The 26447-nt window shown below is 43.4% G+C and overlaps 1 protein-coding gene across 3 annotated transcripts in view; it reads right to left on the reverse strand.

Moving 5' to 3' along the window:
* Positions 1-26447, reverse strand: part of PAPLN (papilin, proteoglycan like sulfated glycoprotein) — a 49563-nt gene that overhangs the window by 14497 nt on the left and 8619 nt on the right. The window contains exons 2-17 of one of the 3 annotated variants that reach the window (XM_086891832.1): positions 23293-23352; positions 14931-15046; positions 13505-13565; positions 13132-13234; positions 12092-12222; positions 11647-11770; positions 10845-10925; positions 9691-9863; positions 9016-9139; positions 7955-8081; positions 7226-7291; positions 5015-5222; positions 3136-3312; positions 1692-1848; positions 932-1018; positions 118-421 (exon numbers count right to left, since the gene is read on the reverse strand). In XM_086891832.1, the coding sequence (XP_086747958.1) occupies positions 118-421; positions 932-1018; positions 1692-1848; positions 3136-3312; positions 5015-5222; positions 7226-7291; positions 7955-8081; positions 9016-9139; positions 9691-9863; positions 10845-10925; positions 11647-11770; positions 12092-12222; positions 13132-13234; positions 13505-13565; positions 14931-15046; positions 23293-23352 (2099 nt within the window). The remainder of the gene's footprint in view (positions 1-117; positions 422-931; positions 1019-1691; positions 1849-3135; positions 3313-5014; positions 5223-7225; positions 7292-7954; positions 8082-9015; positions 9140-9690; positions 9864-10844; positions 10926-11646; positions 11771-12091; positions 12223-13131; positions 13235-13504; positions 13566-14930; positions 15047-23292; positions 23353-26447) is intronic. The other 2 variants (XM_086891834.1, XM_086891835.1) reach the window with 2 other exon arrangements.

The raw sequence follows: 26447 nt of genomic DNA on the forward strand, positions 1-26447 counted from the left end.
GACAGAAGGGCTGCAGTAATACCTGACCTGTCCTGTCAACAGGCACGTGCTACAAGATTCAGGAAGCTCCCAGGAAAGGCAATGCCTCCCTGCTCAGGCCTATCTACTTCCAACTACCTGTTTTGGTGGCAGGTGCTGGAAGGGCAGCCTCTCCCCAGAGGGCCCCATGCCGGAGTGTGCCCATCTGGACAGCAGCCATATGGGCTCTGGTGGCAGTCCTGGGAGGCAGTCCCTGCAGGGGTGTCCTGAGAGAAGCTGAGCCGATGGGAACCTGCCGAGCGAGACTGGGGCTCCCAGCGGACAGGGAACAAGTTGATGCCGTGGTCTTTGGTAGATGGAATGTGCTGATTCTCTGAGGTACTATGGATCATGGTGTTCCCAGGGAGCATCCTTCCATCATCAGAATCTAAGGAGAGAACTCCTTAAAGTATGCAGGTGAGCATGAAAATCTGGTCAGCTTTTCTCCTCTCTGCTCTCTTTAACCTGCCCAAGGCTACCTGTCAGGATTTTCTGCATCACATCTAGGGGGGGTCTTCTGGCCCTCCCTTCCTGATCTAGCTGAGGTACTTTGCTCATTGCCTTGACCATTCTTTCTGCTGTCCCCTGAGAAACCACCTGTCACATTGCTGTGGTCCTTCACATCATCTCTTGTTCCTGTGATCTGCTTTGGGCATCATTTCTTCCAGCCAGCACTTAAGCCATGCTGGCAGAACCTGGGATCCATACACTGTACAGAGTCTTCTGCATGGATAGATTCCAACATTGCTTACTGTTGGTGTAAAAGAATCTACATTGTGTCCCTGGCTCCTTGACTTTCTAGGAGCCCATGAAAAAAATGAGAGAAATGAAGAAAAGAACGCTCCCTCTCCTTACCATATTCTATTCCAAGTACCCCATCATTAAACCCCAAATTAAAAAAATTCTTCCAAACCTGGTGCAGGGCTGCTTGGGTTGTAACGCATCAGCAAGGACTGGCGAGTGACATCATATCCCATAGTGTCCTGCATACTGGGGACCTCTGCAAAGAGAGACACACACAAAAGGAGTGCAGTTAGTCCAGCCCTAATAACTACAAATACATCCAACAGTCAGCAGGAGACAAAAGTTGATGAAAATGTTCCTGTTCCTCTTGTGGAATAGCTGCTGAGCAGCATTTGGATTCGACTGGATTGTCAGGACATGCAACCTACAATGGGCAGGCAGACAAAGGTCAGCATTGCAGCTCTGACATGGAGAACAGACACAGTAGAGAAGCAAAACGTTCTGAAGAGTTGTGACTCCTTTAGAGGCAGTCCACAGAGGGATGAGGGTTGGCTACAGTTTTTAAGCAACTGAGACTGCCCAAGTTACCATCCTTCTGGACTGGGAGTTCTGGGATCAGTCTCCAGCATGCACTGGATGAGCCATCATAGAGTACTGGATTCAAAATGGACACACACCAATGTTGTTGCATAAATATATATATATTTGGCTTTCCAAGAGAAAGCCAAAGCCAAAAGATTTGCCTGTTTCATGTATTTCTAACAGCACAGGTACTGGGACTCTGAAGATGCTTTGTGCACATAGCCTTGCAAACTCACAGGATGGAGACAAGCAAAAAGCTGAGAACATAAGCTGGTGCAGAGCTAGGAATTTCTATTCTTAAGCAAAAGCATGTTGGGAAAAGCTGGGTGTGCAGCAATACAACTCACGCTGTGGCAGGTAACAGGGCTGTGTGTTGCAGCTACCCAGGGTGGCTGGTTTCTGTGGCTGGATGGCTTTGCATGTCTCAGAACTGTAGAATTTGGAGTCGCCGTCAGCACAGATGACCTGGCGTGTCCGGATGCCTGAATTGCAGCTCTTGGAACACTTGGGCACAGAGACAAGGCAGTGAGCAGGCAGCAAAGGCTGAATGCAGAAGCCCCACAGAACAGAAGTGGGGAACAGCTGCATGATTAGCTGCAGGCTGAGCACAGCTTCCTCCACCAAGACAAAGCAAACAATATTTCAGCTGGAATAATCTGAACAATTAGAAAACCGTACTTTAAACAATTTTACCAGATGTTCCACCCTGCCCTGAAGCATTAGGCTCTGTGCCACACTCAGCCTGTAACATCCAGATGAGCTGCTGCTACCCACAGTGGTGTGTCAGGGAGCTGGAGAGAATAATTTCAGCCTGAAGGCATAAAGGCATCTCAGTTCTCTGGGGATCCACCAGCTGTGAGCGGGTCAGTTTGCATTCAAGAACAACAAATTACAACTGGAAAGCAAACAAGTGGCTTTCTTGTAAGCAGCTAACTGGAGTTTACCTCACTGGAAGCTGTGGATGAAAGGGAGCAGCAGCACAGAGGAGGGGATAGCATGAGGTGTCTGCAACCCACATGGCTCATGGCAAGCTCTATAAGCATTAGGAGGGTATTTCTCTCTAATTCAGAGAGGCAGATAGGACACCTTCTGATATCAAAAAGTCAGGAGAAAGATCAGATTAAGATATGAAACTTCTTTAGCTGTAACTAAAACTTGGCCCACATCTCATGAAGAAGCTGACGTAACATATTTTAGCTCAGAATAAGCTGGTCTGGATAACACAGAAATGAAAAAGTATGTTTGGAAGTTACCTGATGCATTGGATCTACCCTTATCTCTACCCCCTGACACTTTTCCCAGGTTGAAGACAGTCTGGCTTCTACCACAAAGACAGGATTAATCCATCTGAAGCACAATTTATCTGAATAATTACAAAATGTACTTTAAAGCCTATCACCAAGTGCAATGACCGGTCCTGAAGCCTAGAAGTCTAAGCCACTCTTGGCCAGATAGCTGTTCTGCCAATCACAGCAACAGAGCAAAGAATTGGGAATAAGCAGCAAGAGTGGATTGTTTCAGTTTATTGGCTGCATTTTGCCACTGTCACTGAAATGATCATCTCCCCTCAGAAGGATTTATTTTTGTAGCAGCTGCACACAAAGCGGGCATCAGATTAACTGGAGCATTACTAGTGCCAGTTACAACACAACTGTGCGCCAAGGGGCTGGTAACGAAGCAGTCCTTGCACCCAGCCTCCGCCAATGTGCAGACTGCACGGATCAAAGCTTGTTTGTGAGGAGCACAGCAATACAATCAGTAATTTCTGAGCCATGACAGCGAGGTGCTCACCAGACCCCAGTCTCCAACGTGCCAGCCGACTTCCTGGATGCAGTTCTCCTTAAGGCAGGGCTGGGTGGCCGATGGCTTAGGCTCCATTAGACAAGCGAAGTCCTGAGCCTGAGAGCCCTGCTGTGTCCTGCAGGTGACGGTCCGGGTCTGCACTCCTTCCCCACAGCTGGCTGAGCACTGCAGAAAGGGGCCCAACAATTACAAAGAAGCACCTGGTTTCCTCTTGCAGTTCCAGGCTGGGCTCCCTATCATTAGAGCAGGGCACCATTTTGAGACTGCCTGAAACAACCAGCTATCATTAAAATAATTATCTGGGGTGGGAGTTAGCACAGTAGCTGTTTATGCTGTAGAGGAGACAATAAGGCATGGGAGCACAAGATAGAGTCTGGGAGATCTGGAGCTTACTGGATTATCTTGGCCTATTCATATAATTCTTGATCTCTCCCCAGAGGAAATGTGGAGGATGAATTATATCAAGGAGGAAGAAAAATATCAAGACTTCAGAATACACTGAGAACTAAACATGGTAGAAAATATCTGGAAACTTGTTCACATCTGATTAAAATCGATGCAAGGTAAAGAGTTTCAGGGGAGGTATAATGTTAGGTTCTTGTATTGCTCACATCTTTTGCTTGAAGACCTTGTGCTCTATTTTTACAGCATGGAGCTGTGACAACTTCTGTGCTAGTAATTAGTTTGTGACACTTTCAATGCCTTCTTGAATTCACAGTGGTGTTTCCTGGAATCCAACCTACTTCTATAGAATTACCAAGGTGTCTTACAGAGAGCATTAACCTGGGGACAGTCTGAATCACTTCAGATGAGCTTCCCAGCTGAGTTTCAGCCATTCATTTACCAGAGTAACCTTTTAACTCTGAGAATACACAAAACACAGTTGCTTCTGAGAACCCTGGAATGAATCACTCAGGCATCAGTTTGTAAGAACATGACCACTGGTGCCTTCCCCAAATGGTGCTCTTATTCCACAACCCAGAAGTCACACCTCGCATCTCACAAGGTGGGTGGAGGAGAGGGGGTGGAAGGACTTTCCAGTCTAGGTGATCATGCCTCAAAAGTTACATTTTGTGCTGTTGCCCAACTCAGGCTAAGTACAACCACAAAATGTTGCAAGCATGTGTGTACTTCTTCTAACAGAGGAAAATTCACTTGTATTTAGGGACTGAGTAGACATTCCCTTTACTTTCTAAGTCCTTGGAATGTAAGATGCCTTCTAAAAGCCTGTCTGGCTGAACTGAGAGTGCAGAGTTTGAACTGTTTCTGCTCCTGCAGATATAAATGCACCCAAGCATCAAAAATGCACCACATGGCAATGTCTGGAGAAGCTCTGTGCAGACACAGGGCAAACAGTAGGTCACCAGTGGTTCAAGAGTATTGCTGTCCTGGGCTGGTGATGCAAGGCAGCAAAGTACATGGCAATAGCCAGCATAAGCAGAAGCCATGAGCTCCTGTTTCACAGAGGAGGGTGTGCTACTGCACATCCTCAGCTGATGGACAGAAGCTCTCCTGATGATGCTCCACCTTCACCAGGCCTGTCTCAGAAACCAAGCCAGTACCAGGTGTGAGGGTGGGTCTGATAAAAACACAGCAGTGGAGAAAGGATTGGCAGACCAGAGAAGAGAGAACATGCAATGAGAAGAGCAGAGATGCAGGGACGTGCACAGTTTTGAGGAACAGGCATGTGTTCATAGGAGGGCATCCAAGGGCTGCAGGGACAAGTTCTACACCTCTGCATGCCACCTATCCAGGAGCACACGCTTTTTGTAGTCCTGGAATAGGAGCCTGGCTCTTTCTCCCTAAGCTTTGGCAGATCCTTCTCCAGCAGGTGCCAGGAGGCTGTTACCTGCCCTGGGGCACTGACCTCAGACCAGGGCCCTGTGCTCCAGGTGGCACACGGCCAGACGTTGCAGGGCTGGCTGCGGCGTGGCTGCTGGGCGAAGGCCATGCACTCGGCATCATCCACCACCCCCTGCGAGCTCTGGCCATCAAACGCCACGCAGTACACGGAGCGAGTCTGGCTGCCCCCACCACAGCTGGCTGAGCAGGATCCCCACTCTCCTGTTTTCCACCTGCAGGTCACAGAATCAAGCACAAAAAATAGTAAGCCCAGCCAAACTGCCTGGAGGCACAGAGGAGTCAGTGCCACATCCCCGTAGAAATCAATCAGGAATGATGTCTCTTTGCAGAATAGAATCAGAAGCGAGTTCCCATTTGACCAAGTGTGCCCAGCTTAATTGGCAATGCAGAGCATTAGTCCTACTCCAGAGACATCTCTCCAGCTACAAAACACTTGTTTCTCTGGAAATGCAGAGTTGTCCCAGAAGGGGAAGATCTCTCTCCATGGATTTTGGTCTCCTGATGTCTGCAAAAATGTCATGCCTGGAATAGAACATCAAACAAAAGGAAAGAAAAAGCTCAAAGAAAACAATCCAGATCAGCTAAAAGAAAAGCTACCACAACAGCCTAATCCACACATTACACTCCAGTCATTATCAGAAACAGTAAAACCAAGCCAAGTCCTCACTGCCCTCAAACCATGCCAGACATTCTCAGAAGTGCTTAACTTTTCATTGACAGCCAGTAGAAAGCTGATTTATTCCTCCCATTAGTCAAATTCTCTAACTGCAGCATACATACAAGAAGCCCACAAAAATGTAAATAGATTTTTTCCTGTCTTTGGTTGCTGAAGCTGCTGCAGAAATTATGCATCCTTGCTAACAAGGGGAAACAATTTGTCTAGATACTAAAACCTCTGCCCATGGCCACTCCAACTTCTCAGAGACACCTGGGTAGCTGGAGGTACAGCTTGCATGGCCTGGCCTCAGGGACAGTATGATGTTTCATCGCCCAATACATCATGCAGTGCAGTCCAAAGGCACTGGTTGTGGAGGGGGAGCATCATGGTGATCTGCTTGCCAGCTGCCATGTCCCCTTGAACCAGCTAAGGCCCAGCCAGGAGTGAAAGCAGTTCATATTTTCTCCCCCAGCATTCCAGCTACTTCCCTAGCTGGCCCTTGCCACCCCTTCTCCAATTGGCAGCCAGCCAATCCACGTTCACATCCTAACAGGATTCCACAGTAGAGTCTGCCATGGTCAGCTCCTAGACGCACCCTTCTTTATTTCTAAAGATGCACATGTCAATGCAAAACTGAATGGCCTTCACTGTAAAATGTTTCCTTTGGAAAGGGAACAAATACATTCAGTAGAAGGCATTTACAATGGTGTGGTTCCAGGGCTTACAACAAATTATTCATCAAGTTTTTTCAAAAGCTCCAATGGGAAGAACTCCCTCACAAGTACTGTATTCTGCCTACTGTAGAGCAAATGTACAGATTTGGAAAGGCTGTATCTACCAGATGGGATCACCTACAGCTTCCTTCAATTGTGAGTCCAGACTGCTCTGACACTTGTTTAATTTCCTTTGTAAGACAAGTTCAACCGTAAGGCTGGGACCCTCATCAGAGGGTTAAAATTGCTAGTCCTAAGCTATTAGCAGCTTGCTGGGGGACAACTGTTTTGCTTTTGATACTTTTAACTTCTCATATCTCATCATACATTATTGTATCTGTCACATCCTTGTACTCATCACACCTTACAGGCTCTTTTCTGCCTGCTATAGAACTCTTGTCAAAAAAGAAGAGCTTTAAAGAAACTCTCTATGCCATGCTGGCCAATGTTACAGTTGCCCAAACAATCATGCTCCCTTTTTATTTATGTTCTTTTATTTGTCTTCATAAGTAAATTTAAAAAAAAATAAATAAAAACCTTCCAGCACTTCTTTACCCTGATTCCAGAGAAAACATGAGAATAAGCAGCCAGAAGCTATGAATAAATTGTCTCCTTCTCAGTCCCCTAAGAATCAAGTTACCAGAGGCACGTGCAGCCACCTAAGCAAAGCTGCCAGCCAGCACCCTCCACCACCATTTTCACTGCATCAAAAGCAAAGCATCATCCACTTCTACCACCAGCACCAAAGAGGAAAGCCCCCACGCACTTCAGTGGACAACTAGGTGGAGAGCAGAAGAGAGCAGCTGCCTTCCTGTGCTTTCTGTAACTTCCTTCTCCTTTTTACCTCTTCATCTGAGAGCTCCATGCGCCGCTGTGACTCCATGCTTGCGGCAGGTAGATGTAAGAAGTCCTTTATATACAGAACAAAGGTTTTAAAGAACTTAAAACAAGTAGCTGCAGGGTAACATGTATTCAGAAATGCTCCCAGGTGCCCTCTCACACACACCAGCGCTCTCAGAGGCCTCCACTGGTACACAGACATGTAGCTAATGCTCATGTTACAGCTGTGCATGCCCAGTAAGAGCCAAGTGAAGCCAGCTGTAGAAGGTAAGGTGGAAATTGCTGGGTGAAGGGGTTTGAAAATGCTGGAGAATGAAAAGACTCCAGGATTCATCCCTTTCTAAGGGAACAGACACTGGGAATGCAGAAATGACAGAAAATGACTCCAGCTCAGACCTACTCTGTAGGCTCCAGTGCAAGAGTAGAAAAACCAGAGAATCTGTTTCATATCTCCTACATGGGCTAGACAACTGTCTTCCACAATCCTATTTTGGAAGGCAAATTTAATTGGTCCATAAAAGGACCACAGGATGTATTAAGTCTTTTCCTTGTGCACACAAAAATGCTCAGCATTCTATTATCATCCCAATCTTTTGTCTTTGGCTTTCTCTCAGAAGTGAAGCACCTCCTTGGAGAGAACCATGCTGGAGGGCAGAAGTGAGGTCACTTTTTTCTTGGTTCCAAAAGCACCTCAGGAAGAAGTCAGATGCCAGAAGAAGGAAAGAAATCGTACCGTTTTGTCTGGGGACAAGGCTGATGACCACACGTCCGGTTGTTGTCTGGCTGTGGTTTACTCCTGCACATATAGTCTGGATAAATTTCATTGTCTATGGTACAAAACACCAAGCGGGATTGGAAACCTAGGGAACAAGCAAGAGAGTATCTGATCAACACAAGCTACCCAGGACTAGGTTAGCAATGCACTGGGGTTGGCAAGACAAGTTTCTAGAGTGGTGTAGAATCCACACCTGTTGTGGCCGTTCTGAAAAAGAGACAGGTGCAGGTCTCTGTCTCTCACTATATGGAGAAATTATGCCTTCCCACAATATAGGAATCTACTGGGAGAGCAAGGGAGACAGTATGGTTCTGTGTAGCCGAAGGGAATTTTCCTGTTATATTATGGATTGAGACTCACAAAGGGAGTGCCATACCCGTAAGTTGCTCATGAAGGAGCCCTGCAAGATGTGTGCAGTATGCAGCAGAACTGAGGGTCTCCTGTTATCCTGTTAGACTCAAAAAGTCAGTCTTGTGAGGACCAGATATAGGAGTAAAACTTGCAACTCTTCATGTTTCCTACAGGGTATGAGCACCCAGGCAAAGACAAGTTTAGCACCTACAGGAATCTGTAAACTGAATATAATGGGACACCTCAGAAGATTTGACAGTCCTCTTGGAGAGAGGGAATCTTCCAGGCTGTGGCAGAGGAGAATGATGTGATTCACTAATGTAGGCCAGGTCTCTCTGGAGAGGACCTCTCAAGTGGTTGAAAAGACTGTGAAGACCTGAAGCAAATCAAAACAAAGACTATCTGTAAAGATTCTTAACAGGTCCTAGTAATAAGTCTGAGGACTAGGGAATGGAAAATAAGAACAAGGCATGGGGCACAATCCTGTTGTGACTCTGTGCATGACCCTCCCTTGACAAAACTTAGCAACATCCTGCAGGTCCCTGTGCTGCCTTCCAGGAGGAGACTGCTGGGAAGCTGCTGCAGAGGGCAGCACACTGTCACACTGCCTGCAGGTTGTGGATATAAACCCCACACCAGCCACCAAGGATCAGGTCCTCTCCCCTTACCTCCTCCACATTCGGAGCTGCACTCGCTCCAGGAACTGTAGCTCCAGCTGTAACCCGAGGCCTGTCCTTGCAGGGGCAGGTAATACTCATACTGTACCCCCGTGTTTGGCTCTTGGCTGATGAGCTGCAAAAGCATGGGAGATCAGGGAAATGACACTTTTCCCCTTCACAGCATTTCCCCACCACATCTGAGGGTTCAAGCTGGCTTGCACCCCTCCCATTTAATAAGCACTAATTCTCTGCACTGCATTTTCTCCTTGCCTTCCATCATATTCCAGAGAGCATTATTTTTCAGAGAAGGGTACATTCATCCCTCTTGGCTTTAGAGGATCCAGCTGCTCCTGTCACAGCAAGTACATTTCCTGCCCTACAGCACAGTATAACAAGCAGTGTCCTGGAGCCTGTCCTTGCCCAAACAACATTTGGTGCTGACCCTTGCCTCCCTTTAAGTCAGTGCCCAAAGGAATAGGCAGGAAATTAACATTGAGCCTTGCACTGCTCATTTCTGGGCAACAGAACCAGAGCAACAACAAGTGCTGTTTCTGCAGCCTAGCTTGAAGGCCCACAGCCTTGTAAGATTCCTGGGGGCCCCATCACATCTCTGGTTTTTCCCAGCATATTCCCACCATGCACAGAAAGAGCAGAGTGTCAACAGGGGAAGGCACAGCCTCTCACCTCAATCACGAGGGGTTCTGTGGTGGGACCCCGGGCATGGAGGAGCTCTGGGGCCACATCACCCTCTGAGCCACGGTCATAGTGCAGCACCGTGCTGGCCACCTGCAGCACCCGGCTGAAGTCAATTGTCCAATGCCCGTTCAGGTAATACTCCCCTCGCACGTTCTTGACAGCTGGACAAACCCACATGCCAGAGAAAGGATCATAAGAACTCTGCAATGTGGCTCCTGTTTCCACTCAATACTGTGTCACAAGCAAATGAGGATGACCATCATCCTCCATCAATGCTGTCCTTCCCGTATGGCTTTTTTAGCAGAAACTGCTCCACATTCAAACAGTGCTTCTTGCCAGCTTTGCTGCAGATCAAGCACTTTTTTTGTTGCACAGCCAAATGCCTCCAGCATATTTCTGCCCTGCCCCTGCATTTCTCACTGTTAGTTGCTGGAGCACAGCTGATATCAGCCTCTGTCCTGCCGCTATTAAGATGTGGGATTCACACTCCACTGCCTTTACGCCAATATCTGGTTCATCAGATACTCTATTCAGAAAGCAATATGTGTACTGAATCCAGTCCTCCACAAAGGAAGACATCACCAGACTGATGTGTCCTAAGCACTGAGTGATGGAACACTCAGAAAGCAGAAGAGCATTTGCTTTCTCCACTGGAATTTCCTCAGCCCTGCCCAGAAAGCTAGGCACAGCCTTTTCTCCCTCCTTTCCACCGTCTGCAGAATGACCAGAGTTTGAGGCTGTACAAATGCCCCAAAGAAATCTATGGAGAAAAGAAGCCCACCCCAAACTTCTAGATGGCAGGAGTAGGTAGGTTTTGCATTCACCAAGTAGAACTCATAGCCAAATTTGGCTAGTTCAGCTAAATTCCTTTTAAGTTACAGGCAGGAAGTATCAATGTGGTTTGGGTATTTTTATTCCCCACCCAACAGCAAGATTTCCACAGGAGAGAAGATGAAGTAAATGTGAAGCCCAGAACTGTGCATCACTCACATTGCAAGGATACTCAATATTCAGATCCTGATATTCAGTTTTTTACTCTGCCATATCAAGCCCTCAAGATAAACCCATACCTTAAAACCAGATTTTAGCATAATGGCTGGAATCCAAATGGACTGATACACAAATTCTGACATCAATCATACCTAGGAAGTTCCTGCTGGGCTTAACCTCCTTAATTTGGATGCTTGTAGCTCCCACAGGGATAATAAAGATTTGATTGTAACCTGGAAAAAAAAAAAAAAGGGATTATTCAATATCTGACTGTGGGTGCCATACAGCCACTCTTCTGTGCCAAAGATGCTCATGGTTTCATTTGTGCTGGAACAACTAGATGAGTTTTTGATGGTAGCATGAAGCATTTCCAACATCATTTTAACTGTATGCTGAATAACCTCTCCCTACATTATCCACAGATCAGTCCACATGTAAAAAATTCCCCTTACACCTCAGAAAGTGTAGAAACTTTCTACATTTTGAAATCTTTGGAATTTCTGCAAGAATCATATTGGAGTTCAACATAGAGAGGAGTGACCACAAGTGCGGTTGACATCTTGAAATTTTTCAAAATTGGCCAAATGCAGAAGATGCATTTGAATTTCTAACCCTGTACATGTCCTGGTGGGGCTATCAAGACACTGGACAGCCTCACAAAGGTGGTGTATGGTGATGTTATTATGGTGCATTTATAACACCTGATGGAGAAAGACATCAGCATCATGGCAAGTACTCCAGTATGGATGCAGATTAAGGAAGTGATTCCCAGGATAAGGCCAAGAGTACCTATTTTGATGCTAAGGCCACACACTGTACAGATATTTCAAGTGGACATCCAAGCATGTCTGTAACAAGCATGTGAGCAGGTGTCCCCACCAGCCCTTGTAGCAGTTGATTTTTGGTTTAACTCTCTCCTTCTCACCTGCCCAAACTACCTAAGATCATCTGTACCTTTGGGGAGGCTGGCCACATCAAAAGTGCCCTTCACACCATAGCAGGTGCTGCCATCTCCTCCACACTGCAGGCACTTGTCCTCCTTCTTGGCAGATTCCAGCATATTATCACAGCCAACAGCCTGTTAAAGCACAGGAGCATTAATAGGAATAAGTTGTGATGACAGAGGGGGAAAAAAAGGCCAAATGCTGGACAGATCTATTGAGAAAGCCTGAATCTAGGGAGCCTGGAAAGTCAGGATAAGGCAGAGAAAACAGCAAAGCTGTTATCTACTATTTCACGTCCAGAGCCAGAGAAATGCTTTCCACATGCTCCTCAGCACCTCAAAACTGAGTGATTCACCTTTCCTGATGCTATTATGAAAGGTCAAGTGTAACGAAGGGAGACAACAGAGAGACTGCCAGGCCCAATGACGAATGAAGGAAGTATCAAGATGACTAACCTGACAAACTCCCTCTACACAGATATCTCGCTTGCCAGGTTCACAGGTAGTCCCATCTACCACTGCTTCCTTGTGCCTGTAGTAGAAGTTTTCTCCCTTGGGAATACAGTTTAACTCACACTTATTAGGTGCTGGCAGGAGAGAAAAAAAAAACATTATTTAATAACTTGATACTGCACCAGGAGCCTAGTTCTAGATCACAGGAGCAGAAACAGAGGGGTCTACTGATATTAAGTGGTAATACTTAATCGTGGCAGATACTGAATGAATTTCTGTGTCACAAACTGCTGGAGGCTGGAAACATACCCCAGTAAAATCTCATTGTACGCAAATACTTCCTCAGGGGACATAGGTCTAAGTGGATATTTGGTTATTCCTTAGTAGGATTGCTCCTATACTCCCTTGGAATATGGGGCTTTCTAGAATGAGAACAAGTGTTGATACAGAAATGTTATTTTAACAGCCAACAAAAAACCCCTTTAAATCCATCTTAAAACCTCTCATAATTTGTTAACCAACTGAATGATACCATATTAAGCAAAGACCCCTGGTTCCCACACCTGCCTTCTGAGCTGGTTCCTCAAGAAATCATGGGCTGATGAAAGAGATGTCATATTTTCTGAAGCACTGATTAATTACATACATTTGCTTCTCTTGTGCCCTGCTAATATTCTTTTGACAATAATGGAAAATACAGCAGAACTTCTGCTCCTCTAATACTTTGGGATCTAGCTGCAATCAGTTCCATATTTCCTTGAGCAACATTTCTGAAGGAATGGCTGTTCCTGTACAAGAGACAAGTACATATTGCTGCAATGCTGTCTCTTGGCCCATGCATCCAGTGTCTTTAGGACAGCAATGCTTTGCTGCTGGCAAAAGGATTTTTTTTCCACGCCAACTACTGTCCCCCACGCCAACTGAAGTTGGAAGTGAGTACGGAAGTGCCCTGCAAGGATACTACAGTAAAAATCATTACAGTCACTTCAAAACATATTGTTGATAGGTAGCAATGAAGAGTAACCCCACGTGTTTATCATTACCTCCATAATATGGAAGCCACTTATATTTCTTGCCTTGGAATTCTGTCCCATCAAACTCTGCACACTGCTCTGCCCGGAAATCTCGGGAGCCTTCCGGGCAGTTCTGTTTGGAAGAGAAAATGTTTGTATTGGAATATTATAAAAAAGGAGGAACATAAAGTATACAATAAAAATTAGGAGTTTATTCTTATTCTTCCCCTTTAAATTGGGGCATCATTTCAATACGCTTTGAACAGATACTGTTAATGAACTGCATCCACCAGTGACATCCGAGAAACAGGAACTAATAAACACATTTTATTTCTGAACAAGAATGATGTTTGTCTGGGGAAAAGGAGCAACAGGCAAGAAAAACTAAACCAGAGCACTATACCTGGACATTACATGACCGATAGCTTCGTGTTGGTCCAACACAACTGGAAGGACCTTCTGTCCTGGAAGACAGAAAAAATACATGTAGCTCTCTGAAGAACACAGATGCAAAAAGTCATCTCATGGCAGATGTTACAAATCACCTTCACACTGAGCATATCACCCTCACAGAGTTCCCTGATACAGTAAAATAACTAAAATGCACTCCCTTACCGCTAAAGCAAGCTGGCATTTTCTAGTGGTATTTCATGCTATGGTTTGTGTTCTGGAATGAACGAGACACACACCATGAACAGTTGCAGTACAGTTCTTCAGGGTCACATTTCAACTAAATAATGGAAGCTGAGATTTTAGTCCATCATTCACCAGCAAAGGGCCGAGGTGTCCATACAAGAAAGAAGAATGTGTTACGAGCAGTACAGCGATAGCGGCCAATTCAGATTATGTTTGTGTATCATTTAGCTTGCTTTTTTTGTGCACAATAGGTCCCTTATTAGGAAGAGCTAAACATGCCTATGGAAAGTGTGCAACACCTTTAGTCCAGTCAAATGACCCCAGCTGAGAATTATGGAGAGTAATAATTATGGAGGAAATTGATCTAAAAAGCCAGTCAGTGTCTAACACTTCAGTGTTCCTAAAATGGAGAGAGACAGGCCTCCAGGGATTCTGGCAGGTATAAACCATAATGGGCAGCCTTCAAAAGAGACCTTTATTCTGCATGGGAAGTGGCAGCTTCATAACTCTGGCTTCTTCTATTACAAATCCTCCTCTCATTTCTTTAAACAGAGAGAGGTTGTTTTTTTCAGGATATTATTGAGAGTCTGCCTTTTTCTTCCTCCTTTGCTTTGTTTTCCTTCACAACAGGATCTCTAAGGTACCTCATTCCCAACAGGTGCAGCACCAATCATCATCCTCATTAGGATTCAGCTAACCCTGCTGCAAATGAGGTGGCACAGTGCTAACACTGCTTGAGCCAAATTCACTCTTCTGTTTCTTCTGGGGCAATTTACCATCCTGGGAATCATAAACCTGAGGAAACCTCAGCATTTTCACCAGCTCTTGGGAGAGAAACCAACTGCTCTGGCCTGTTCTCCATCTCCCTCAGGGCTTGCCACACTAGACCTGATTGAGCAGCTGCTACCATGCCAATCCCCTGATTGCACAGCCTCAAATCTCACAGAGAAACTGCTGTGCTCTGTCAAAGGAGCCAAAGCAAGCAAGCAAGCGTTGAAGAGGGCACTATTTAAAACAGCAGTGACAAGACTGGAACTGAGGTTCATCTCAAAGTGGACTCATTCCCCTGGGATCAAACACTAAGTAATTTTGTTTCTGGATGTATAGTGGAACATAACTGCAGGAGCTCAGTAACAGTACAACTCATTTAAAGAAAAAAAAAAAATAATAAAAAAAAGGAGGTTAGCCCTCACCTTTGGGAATAGCAGTGCCGCTGCCGAAAGCTGACTCCACCACCACAGCTCCGACTGCACTTGCTCCATTCACCCCAGCTCCCCCAGGCATCAACCTGCCGTTTCATCCGGCGGCCCTGGAAACAAAAAACCCCCACAGACACAGCAAAAAGACATGGCAGCACAGGAAGAAAAAAAAAAAAAAAAAAAAAGAAGAAAAAAAGAGAAAAGAAAAGAAAATGAAGCAGAGATCCTATGTGTTCTGTTGCAAAAAAAGGCTGTCTTGCTGTGCTGTATTCCTAACATGAAAAGTGGCACACAGTAATACATCAGAAAGATCAGGTCTCTGGTATCTAGGAGTATTAGCTTCCCAAAGCCATATAGCACATCCAGCTTCATAATCTCTCTTAACTGCTACTGTTTGTCTATTCACAGAATTTCAGCACTTTTGAATAACAATTTAAAAGAGGATAACATCTTCATCTCAGTGAGGCAGCAGGGGACAGCTTCAGGGACTTTGAGCACTGTCACTCCACACCAGATCAATAGAGCCATTTAAACCCAAATCCTTGTCTCTAAGTCCAATTCTTAAGAAAAGTAAAGGAAGCTGAAAGAAAAGTTCCAGAACATACTTTTTTTCTGCAACAGAATTCCATATATGGACCTTTATTCCCCTTATTCAACTGTGTCCAATGACTATGTCAAGGTCTGGGTCATCATTAGCAAAACTCTTATTAATTTTGTATTTAGAAAGTTGGATACAGACATTAAGATAAATAACCATGTTAATGTTGACAAAAATTTATAAGTGTGATAGAACTAACCAAAGTACATTATCTTGGAAATATATGAAATATCGTATTTTCAGAAAAAAAAAGGCCTTCTGCAGCTGATAGGATCCACATATAGCAGGACATGTGCGGTTAGTGGGACAAATGGCAATATCTAAAGGAAAAAAATGAATGTTTTCAAGATCCAGTAGGATTAATTCTGCTTGAAAACAGAAAGTAAGTGCAGGGTTATGTGGTGACTGACACTGTGAAAACAAGGTTTGCTGTGCAGCTTCACCTGTAGGGCAGTTTATGTATACAATTGTACCACTGAGGAAGTAGTGCAGGCCATTTCAGCACTCTTCACTATTTGCTGTAGTGAAAAGAGGGCAGGCAGAGAAAAAAAAAGGTAAAAAATTAATGTGATCTGATCTAACTCGTCTCCAGACACAAACATCCAAGCCTCTGCTAGAAATAGGAGCTAGTCTAATAAATCATCCAGTGAGTCCAAATCAGACAAGATGCATGGGTTAATCCTCCCTTGTCATTTAGACAGGTTTTATAGTTTTCCACACACACTCTCTGCCTTACTGTAAGCCAAATTACAGTCTTGTTTCTTTACTTCAGCCTCTTTTAAGGAATAATTCCCTGCGGCTGGCAGAGCAACAATCAGAAATATTAGCCAATCATATCTATGCATTTACTACCAAATTACCCACAACTATCTAGCTGCAGAGTCACCCCAAAATTATCATCTATATTTCTCTAATGTGAAACACTTTCTTCCTAGCCCAGCTACTTACTTTTCTTCACATAAGTCCTGTGCAATTTTTTCTAATACCTCTGGTTCAGACTAACTCTGTTTGCCTTTGCTCTGTTGGTTCAGTGGCAATGCCCGGGTTACAGCCACTTCCACATACCTCCTCTTGGCCAAGTCAACATCTTCCTGACCCCTTGCCAAACTCTTCTTCCACTCTTTCACTCCAGATATTCAGCTCACTGTTTGTCTTCTGCATTCTCATTTGCCTTTCTGGGCATAATCCCCACAATAGTGGTTTAGCTTTCAGCAAGGTTTTTTTCAGCAATCTTATTTTCCCAAGTTCTTCTTTCAGACACGTAATTCCTCCCCCTGTAATCCCTCCTCCCTTACCCTCAAAAGAATAAAATATGCTACTACTCTGTTTCTCGGCAGTCTTATTCCTCCGTATCAACTGACTGATTTAGGAGCAGTATTAGCTCACCCTGGAAACAAGGGACCTTTCAGTCAGCATAAGGGAGAAGGAAACATGTAGATAAAAATCCAAAGGAAGAGCATTTGAAAGTCAGATTACTGGAAGGCAATTAGGATAGAAAGCCCTTCCTTGACACACACACCACCCTGATAAATATTCTAATACCCCTCCTAGAGAACTAGCATTATTTATTCCTTCTGTAGAGAGTAAAATCTGCAGGGACTCTTTGTTGTAAGGCTTATGCATCCACAGAGTGCAGGAACAGTAATTTTTCTCAGTATCACTCCATTTATGTACACCCCAAAAGGAGCATCAGACAAAAGAATCCTCCCAAAGCTGTACAGTGTCAGAGAAACATATTAACAAGGGCCCAATTCCCATATTTAGAAATCTGTGTACGGCCCTCATTACTTCAGTAACTGCACACGTGTATACAGGCAAAGATAAAGCTGTGTGTTTATAATAAATAATAAATATATTATTACATAACCTGATAACAGGACATTTTTAGATGCTGTCAGCTGGTTTCTGTTCCAAAAGACTTTTTTTGTTCTGTTCACACTCTGGAATGCTTTTATCTCATGTCAGCCAGGACAACTAGATTCCATTCCCTCACGGATTTCAGAATAAAAAATCTACAATCTTCATCACTGATACAAATTCATTTGGTTCCATTCTTCCCTTTCTTCAGTCTGACATACATACAAGAGTTCAGTTTTTATCTGCATAAAGTATATATTTTAATGTTTCAAGAGAACAGAGAAAACGCATACCATCTTCTTTGACTTCTAAAAACCCCCCAAAGAGCAGTCAGTTAATGCCCAGCTGCTCTGTTCAGTTTTATCACCAGTTGAGACACCAGCAATGCATCCTTTCTGGGAATATTGATATTGCCTATGACCCTGGCACTGTGGTTTCTCAGGGCTCATTTGCATACAGGCTGCTGTGATATAGAAGTTTAGAAGGCCAGGGATTCCATTTTTATGAGCACTGCATTGCTTTCATCAGTTCCTAGACAGACGAACTGCTGATGTAGTTGCAGCATCTGCTGTTACCAGGCCAACGGTATCTGATATCATCAGCAAGTAAAAAGCTATGCCTCTGAGTCATTAGACCTTCAGACCTCATCTGCAAAGACAATTCCAGTATGCATCACATGCAAACAAAAGAATTCTGGAAAAGTGTCCTAGATAGCTTATTATATCCCACGTAATGTTTATTTTTGTGTATGAAACATACACTGGAAGAGATGCTATGAATGGGACTTGACTCAGAAAGACAGAAAATGCTGGCACTATGTAGGAACACTTTAAAAGGGGTCCTTGAAAGACTTTACAGTCAGTTTGATGAAATGGATAGGAAACTATGCATGGGAAGAGGACTGTGCTTTCCAGACAAAGGCATTGCAGGCATGCAGTGATCCACAAAGTTCATAGCACCAACTGTGGACAAGTGATTCAGTGGGAATAATTTCCTAGTGCCTTGTTGCAGCTCAAATACTAGAAAGCTATCAAAGCCAACATCAATTTATTATATAGTTCCAAGTGAGCAGTGAAGCTCTGCAGTCACACGTCCAAACAACCTACATCCCAGGTAAGTTCCTACCCCTTGCTCTTCAGTTACCTTTCAGGACTCAGAGATAGTCACCCTGAATTATTTTGTGATTCTTTTTGGTGCCACTTTTCCAGACTGATGAGCAGCAACAAAACATCCTGTTACACCACTCCAGCAGTCTCTGCTCAAAGCACTTAGTTACTGATAACCACGCCATGCCCAAGAGGTTTTGGACAAGGCCACTGTTCACATTTAGGCCCAAAGGTTGCACAACTTTGGCCTACTGAGATGCAACTGAAGCATCATTTTGGACACTGAAACGTTACTGTGACTTCAGGAGCTGTTTCACTTGCTTACTAGGTTCCACTGGGATCAGACACAAATCTCAGTACCAACAGGGAAAACATGGCAGGAAATAGAGGCTGATGACAGCCTCTATTGAGCTGTTACCCACTGCAAACAGATATTGCTCACAATGACAAAATTAGTAATGTGGCGTTACAGTTGTGTAGTGTTTCCATGGCTTAAAACTACAGTCAAAATCAGACTCTCTCTTTAACCTTTCTTGGTATTTTTGAAGTAACACTTCATCATTTCATTTGATAAATATCTACTTTTTGGTGTTTACAGTTTCTGAAATATGGTTAATGTAGCATCATTTAGGAAACATGAGGGAGAGAAGGGTGAAAACCAAATACTTTACAAAAGAAAACTATCACCACTATCACTTCTGTAATGGTTTCATTGTCAAAGTCTTGAGAAGTAAGAAGTCTCCAGTGAAAAAATGCAACTTTGTTAACATTGAATAATAAGTGCTCAGGGAAAAGTTAATTGCTGAGAGAAAGATTAATAACAGAAAGGGAAGAAGAAAGAAAAGTGTCAAGGTGCCCCAAAGGCTGGCTGTTCCCTGTGGGCTGGGGGCTGGTAGTGACAGGCTCTCCCAGGACAACACAGCAAGCCATGGAGCAACACAAGCCAGGGAGCAGCCCCAGCCCTGGGAATTGGGCACCTCCACCCAAAACCAGGCTGGGAGCTGGAACTGCAGGTGGACCTGGCTCATCAGGGTCCATGGCTGGCCAGGAAGAGTCGCACAGATCCTCACTGCAGCATCACTGGGGCAGGAGCCAGCAGTCCCAGGAGGCTACAAGAGGGTCCTGGGCAGTGGGATGGGTGTGGAGAGCTCAGTCAGCATGAATAAAGCCTGGTCCCAACAAAAACAACCCACATGGAGTGTGTCCTTACACCATGTGCTCTTTGGGATATGAACCATTTCCTTCTCCTTTCTATATTCAGAAGAACTATCCAGTACTACAGTAATGACCACCAATAATATATTTCCACATAGCTAAGCTCTGCATGACATGTGGTATCCAACCCTCAAACTTAATTGAAAGGGAGCTGAAAACATTCAGTATACCTTACATGTCTATAATTTAGATATCTGCTGCTATGTCAATATACATTTTCAAGGTGGCTCCATCTGCAACTAGCTAGGATATTAGCCAAAAATGCTACCAAAAATGAGCTAATGAATACAAACCACATCAGCAAAGCATTTTTTTATAATTCTGTCTTAACCATTAATCTTGGCTCAGACACAGCAGGCTTGCAAAGAGCTTTGAAGGTGAATAATGCCAAGTACCATTTCTATGAATAATGAATAAGCAATCAAAGAATTGTATTTGAGCAAAACTAGAAAAACAAGAATGAAAGTGAACAAGATAGTGACAGCAGGAAGCGAAATACAAAGTGGTGCAGAAGAAGTGAGTATCTTATTAAGACAAGCTGCTTTACGAAGATGAGGAAAAAAACCCAGGCTTTGTTAGCTTTAATGGCTTGTGGTTTACATTCACTGTGTACATCTTCTTTCATCCCACTCTCACCCTAGCCATGGCTCATTAGCATATTCCCTCTAACACATCCAGTAAAATCCAGCAGTTCCCGACATCTTCATTTTCTCAAAACACTTCAGATTCTCCCCACGTCACTGAACCCACTCTCTCATGGTTCCCAGCTCTTTTCCATGTTTCCTGTTCAACTCTTCAACACTCCTCACTGTGCTACCTCTCTCTGGGCTGTTGCACCCTCCAGCTGGCTCCTTCCACACCCTGATTTCCTGTCAGCTGGGCATGATATGGTGCATGCCTGGTGCACTGCACAGCCAGGGAAGTGCTGCCCCACAGGACTGTGCCCTGTTGCGGGCCAGCGGGCAGAGCAGGTACTAGTTACTTTTCAGAAATGGAAAGGCTTCCAGAAACTCTGTGTGGCCTGGAGATGAGGAGGGAATTTAAAGAATTCTAAAAAGATACAGCCATTGCAGAGAAGTCAAATTAATTCTTGGAATCCTTGTAGAGGAAATGGAGCACATTCAGAAAACTCTACAAAGAGGATGATTGTGAGTAAACTTTATGACCCCAAACTTATTTGGAAAAGTGGACAAAACACACAGTATGAAGTCACTAGAAGTTGTTTATCCAAGGGGCCTAACAGGAACTCAAGGTTGAAATGGATAAACTGTTACATACTAGCAGACAACCCTCTCAGCTAAATCCGCTTCAACATGTGATTATTGGAAAGTGGAAAATCTGACACCAGTTTACAAAATGATCCCAAGGGAACCCATGGAACTGTACATTCACAGAGCGTAAAACTGACGTCAACTGATAAATTAATAGAAGTTATAACAAAGAACAGAGCTTGCAGGCACCTGCATAAATACAGGATGTTTTGGAAAAAGTCAATAAGATTTTTAAAGGCAAATCCTTCTAAGAATATTGCAGTTCTTCAATTCACAAACACATCAACAAAGGTAACCTGCCAGATACACTCAGATTTGCAAAAAACTTCCAAACAATTCCTTCACCTAAAGCTTTGAAGGAAGTTAAGGAGTCAGGACAGCTCTTCAATGGATGATGAGCAGGTGGCCCAAAGATGAAAGCAGGAGCACAATCTCCATCCACTGCAAGAACCGACTTTAGCAGCAGAATTTCATAAGGAAGTGGAATGCCTCAACACATTTATTAGTTACGCCAAAACCACAGAAGTAATGAAAGCAGATGATAAAGGTAATACAGGGCAATAAAAGACAACAGCAAACCAGAGACATACTGCAAAGAACTGTGGGAAAACATTATAGTATAAGTGATTTATCACTAAAATGACAGTGGAGATTTAATGTAGGCAGCTTAAGTGACACACAGGGGAAACACAAATCCTATCCCAAATTGCTATTATTTATTAATTAATATTAATAAATCTTTAAATGATAGTTGATATTTAGCTCTCAAGAGCAAGATTTTGGTATTATGGCTTCAAGGAAACATTGACCAAATTCACGGAAGAGGAACAGAGACATCTCAAGCTCAAAGGGTTCATAAACTGGAAGTGTATTGGGGGAAATTGTACTTACCTATTTTTTAATGTTTTTTTCTAGACACATGTTTGTGACATAGTTGGAGGCAGGTTATAGGGTGAAACAAACTGGTCCTACCAGGTAAAATTATTCTTGTTTTCTACCGTTCCCTCCATATGAATAATAGTACAATCTTCTCTTTCTCTGTCCTCACAGTAATTTTTACTGTTTCTGTATGACTTTAACTTTGATGTCCTTGTGCATCTTCTGCCCTTTGTTAAACTTGGTTAAGGCATTTAAAAGTTTATTCAACAGATCAGCACTTTAAACAATGTTAATTTATTCAGAATAAATTAAAAGCCACTATTTCAACCTAGAAATGCAGATCCATGTAAAGAAACAGTGTTCAGAGGAAATTTATGACTTGGACAGATCCAGTATGTCGGGAAGCTGAACTTAAGTGATGGCCAAGCAAAACTTCTCCTTTCATTCAGCAAGGCTTCAGGAGGAGCTACCGACTGTGTGCAGGGGGTAGAGCCTAATGCTACAGAGAAATGTCAGCCTTCAGAGTCCAGGGTATTTCAGCCATATCCTTCCAAAAAAATCACCAACATCTCCAAGCTGGAGATAGGCAGGTGAACAGATTAGCTGAACAGAATATATTCTATTTCTGGTTCTTTTAACATACAGTATGATTTTTTATTAGATGTGAGTCAGCAAGCATTCATTTAAGCATATTTCCATCTGTAAGAGAAAAGACAGCAACTAACAAACTCTGCTTGATTTCTGATCTCTCATCCCTGATCTTCAAAGGTGGCCTAGAAAGCAAAACACTTACTCCAAGTGATAATTGCCTCTTTCCCCCCCACCCCTGCTCTCTGTTCCTTTACACCTAACAAACACATAATGTCTTCCTTTGCTAACACTTCCACTCTACTCTGCAGGTCATCTTTTACCTTATTGAAGTCCAGCTCAATTTTAAGCCAGGGGAACTGTTCTCAAGCTGCATTTACTTCAGAAAAGTCCTGCTTCTCACTCAGAAAGGAACAAGAATCTCAATTCTTAATTGCTGCATTCTTTTTTCTGATAATATCACATTGGCTTAACATAAAGTAATCTCTCCCAGCAAAACTAAACCACATGGCTAATACTTCTAAGACCAAAGAAAAGAGAAAAATGAACTAACCAAAAATCCATTCTCTTTATTTCAAGTGATAACTCTCTCAAGCTTTGAAGCAGGAGACAGCAATTACTGCTTTGCAGATAACATCCCTGGAACCAAAGGCACTAGCAGAATTCTATTATTTAATTGCCATGTTAGACTTTTCGTAAGATGTGCCACAATAGGCCTGATGACTTTAACCTTTTAGTTCTTTCAGAAATACTTTCTACAAAGCACTTGAGTTACAGATGTTGACACTTAACAGAAGTATCTTTCATTTCTTGTAACAATGCTCAGAAGAGCATTTACTTACTGAAAATGCAGAAGGTAACGTTGTCAGCATAAGCAGAAGGAACAGGTTTTTCATCTCTGCCTGTGGGAACAGAAAAATTACTCATCAGGATTGCTTGCTTTTTTGCTGTTTGGTGGAAAAGCTACAATACCATGAAGTAAAAATGGAGGTAGAAGTAAAATCAAGGGGACAGAATAAAAGTAGTTCTACCACTAGACTCCCTGGACAGATGAAGGTATCTGCAAAGATTGAAATTACCCTGCACAGAAGGCCAGGATATAATTACTAAGAGTGAACATTTCCCTGAACTTTCCTCTGGTATTAGAACAGCGTCCCCAGGCACAGTGGAAGGTGCATGCTGTTGCATGTCTGCTCTCCCACCCCTTTGTGTATACACCTGATAAAATACTTGAAGATTGCAATGACTTCAACCAACCCAAGGTAAAAAATTCCACAGTTAACATTTCTGTATCCTACATTCATCTTGTGTGGTTGTGCTTATTTAAAATCCAACAGTTCATCGTGGACTGCTATAGCTAGATTCCACCATGAGTTGTTATATCCCCTCTGCAGAGCTAGAAGGGAGATCAGGTCATGTAGGCTGATATGGCAGCATAAAACAGTTCCTAATTTTGGTGTGTTATGTACATTTGGAACCACAATACTTCGTTGGCACATTCCCGGTTGCTACTTAATCCTTCCTCTTTTGAGTTGCAGCCCACACCACCACTCACCAGAGCTCACAGCTGTGACCAGGGACACTTCAGCCACTACAGACTGATTCTTTGTCATCACCATTTTCTCATGACCTTGTGACCAGTTAAGCCCAGGGGAAAAAAAAAAAAAAAAAAGAACTAGATACTCCTAGCAGAGTTTTATCTAGTTTGAGCTTCTTTCTAACTTGGGAAAGGAAAGGTAAAAGGAGAAATTTTCCTTTCATAGTACACAAAAGCATCAAGGAAGAAATGTTTATCTCATCAGTCCTTAGCAACATCTGTTTTAGTATTAAAACTTCATTTATAGCTCCTTTAGCCTGATCTATTAAATCCAGATAAAATACCGAAGGTGAATCACTATTAACAATGATAACATTGATACAAAATCACTGTTACATGAGGATATGACATCAGAACCAAGAAATAACCAAAATGGAACTTACTTGATCTGGTATTTGAGTATTTCATGTTACTTTATGATGAGCAGACATTTTTCTTATACTCCTAGGCCTCAATGAACACATCTTATTACAACTCTCCAAGTCCATATATACCATGGGTTTTAATACTCCCAGCATTCACCATGCTGAGAATAAAAAGCTTGTTCTTAAATACTTCCTCTTTCAGATGTAAAAAGCTACTAAAAAATTCATTTGCATCAAATCCTATGTGCCAAATAGTAAAGGGCAGGGAAAATGGAATTGGGAAAACAAGCACTGATAAACTTCTCTCCCTAAATAGTATGCCAATCATAAGATTCATAAGAAAATGAAGACACAGAAGCTTTTTATATAAAAAGATTTCCATTAGTTTTGGTTTAGTCATTCTTAGGAAACCAAGGGAAGACTGTGTATCTGCCATCACCCACAGGTGCTACTACAACTCTTCCTATTCAAATCAAGGAAGAAACAACCTGGATACCCTCCAGAAGAGGTAAAGAATGCTGAATGACCTCATAATGTGCCCACAGCACTAGGAAAAGGCACTCTGAAAGCAGCATCTTCCTTGAATGGTGTTGGTACCAGAAGTAAATATTTGAGATCAGCTCCTATTCCTATTACCAAGAGGAAAAAAAATTCATCTCTTCCCCAGCATTCCTGTCTCGCATATCCCATTTCCAGACACCTCTCAGGTCCACAGATATGCCTTGAAAATCAAATCCTTGTTGTGCTGCTAATGAACTGTGTGCTCAGCTCTTTCTACCCTCTGAGCCAAGAGGCAGATAGGGAGCTGGGACCAAACCACACGAGGCTCCTGGAGAAGAGGCTGGAGGAGCAAGTGCTCCCATTCCCCAGGTAGTCAGTATCTTAAGTGCTTTTTGCCAGACAGAAGAAAAAGATTCTCCGAGGAGACAGAGTTGGATCCCAATGTATGGAGCAAACCTGTGCACCAAAGCAGCAAGAGGTTAAAGCTCTGGTGCTTGCTTGTAATTTTGTGCCATTGCACTTGCATGGAAATTGCTATCATATGTCCCAAATTTAGCATTAAAATGTTTAGACCATCCAGCTCTATTAAACTTGTCAAGGGATTCCAGGAAGGATCAGCAGAAGGAAAAGCAGGCCCATCTGTACCCTATGAAATTCCCCACTGGAAAACAAATCTTTTATTTGATTACTAAGGATCAACAAACTTGTTATTTTAAAAGCTTCCTCAGTTGTAGAATTCAGCACTGATTCCTTTCACCTTAGTTTCAACCACAACAGATGGGATTGAAGAATCTGTCTGAAACCTTAAAACGGGGTCAAGTTCTGTTTCTGGATTTAATGCCCTTTAACTCCTTGTAGGACCTGGGGTACAGAAGCATAAGTTTATTCTGCTCATTTGCCATTCTTCTCACTGCAGGCTGGGTATGTGGGGGAAGGAATGAAAAGGACAGTGTTTTGCAGTTCTTTCACTTGTAGCAACAGCAGCTGCTGCTCCCCGAGCCTCCTGCCCTTCTCCAGTTTTCTTCAACCCTCCCCAGCTCCCTTTTCCCACTGTGTGCTAGAACAGCATCTCCACCCCTCCTCCACCCAGAAACAGCAGCAGAGCCTGAAGGGAAATAGTGACTTTATGCTCAAGCTATGGAACAGCTGCTGGAAAACTCACAAGGAGGAATTCCTGCCATAGTGCTAAAATATGGAGTTAACTCAGGGAGAGGTTTTATGAATTCACAGCAAGAAAGGAACAACCAGGATCTTTAACCAGAAATAGAGGTGTGCCCAGCTGAAACCTCTGCCCATACACCAGAAGAGATTCAAATTGTCACATCTGGCATTAACTGCTTGAGTGAGATGAATAAAAGGCTTGAAGTGGACAGTGGTGCCAGCCATCTGTGAGCTTGGTCAAAAAGAATCAGCTTCAGAGTTCAGCTCTGGACGGTTTTCTATAGGAGATGCTGACCCAAGCTTCTCCAAACACTGGAGAAATTCAAACTGGGATCTAACTTCAGCAGCTCAGGAACCTTCTATTCCAAAACAG

The sequence above is a fragment of the Cyanistes caeruleus genome, chromosome 6, assembly GCF_971803275.1.
Source record: "Cyanistes caeruleus chromosome 6, bCyaCae1.hap1.1, whole genome shotgun sequence".
NCBI lineage: Eukaryota > Metazoa > Chordata > Aves > Passeriformes > Paridae > Cyanistes > Cyanistes caeruleus.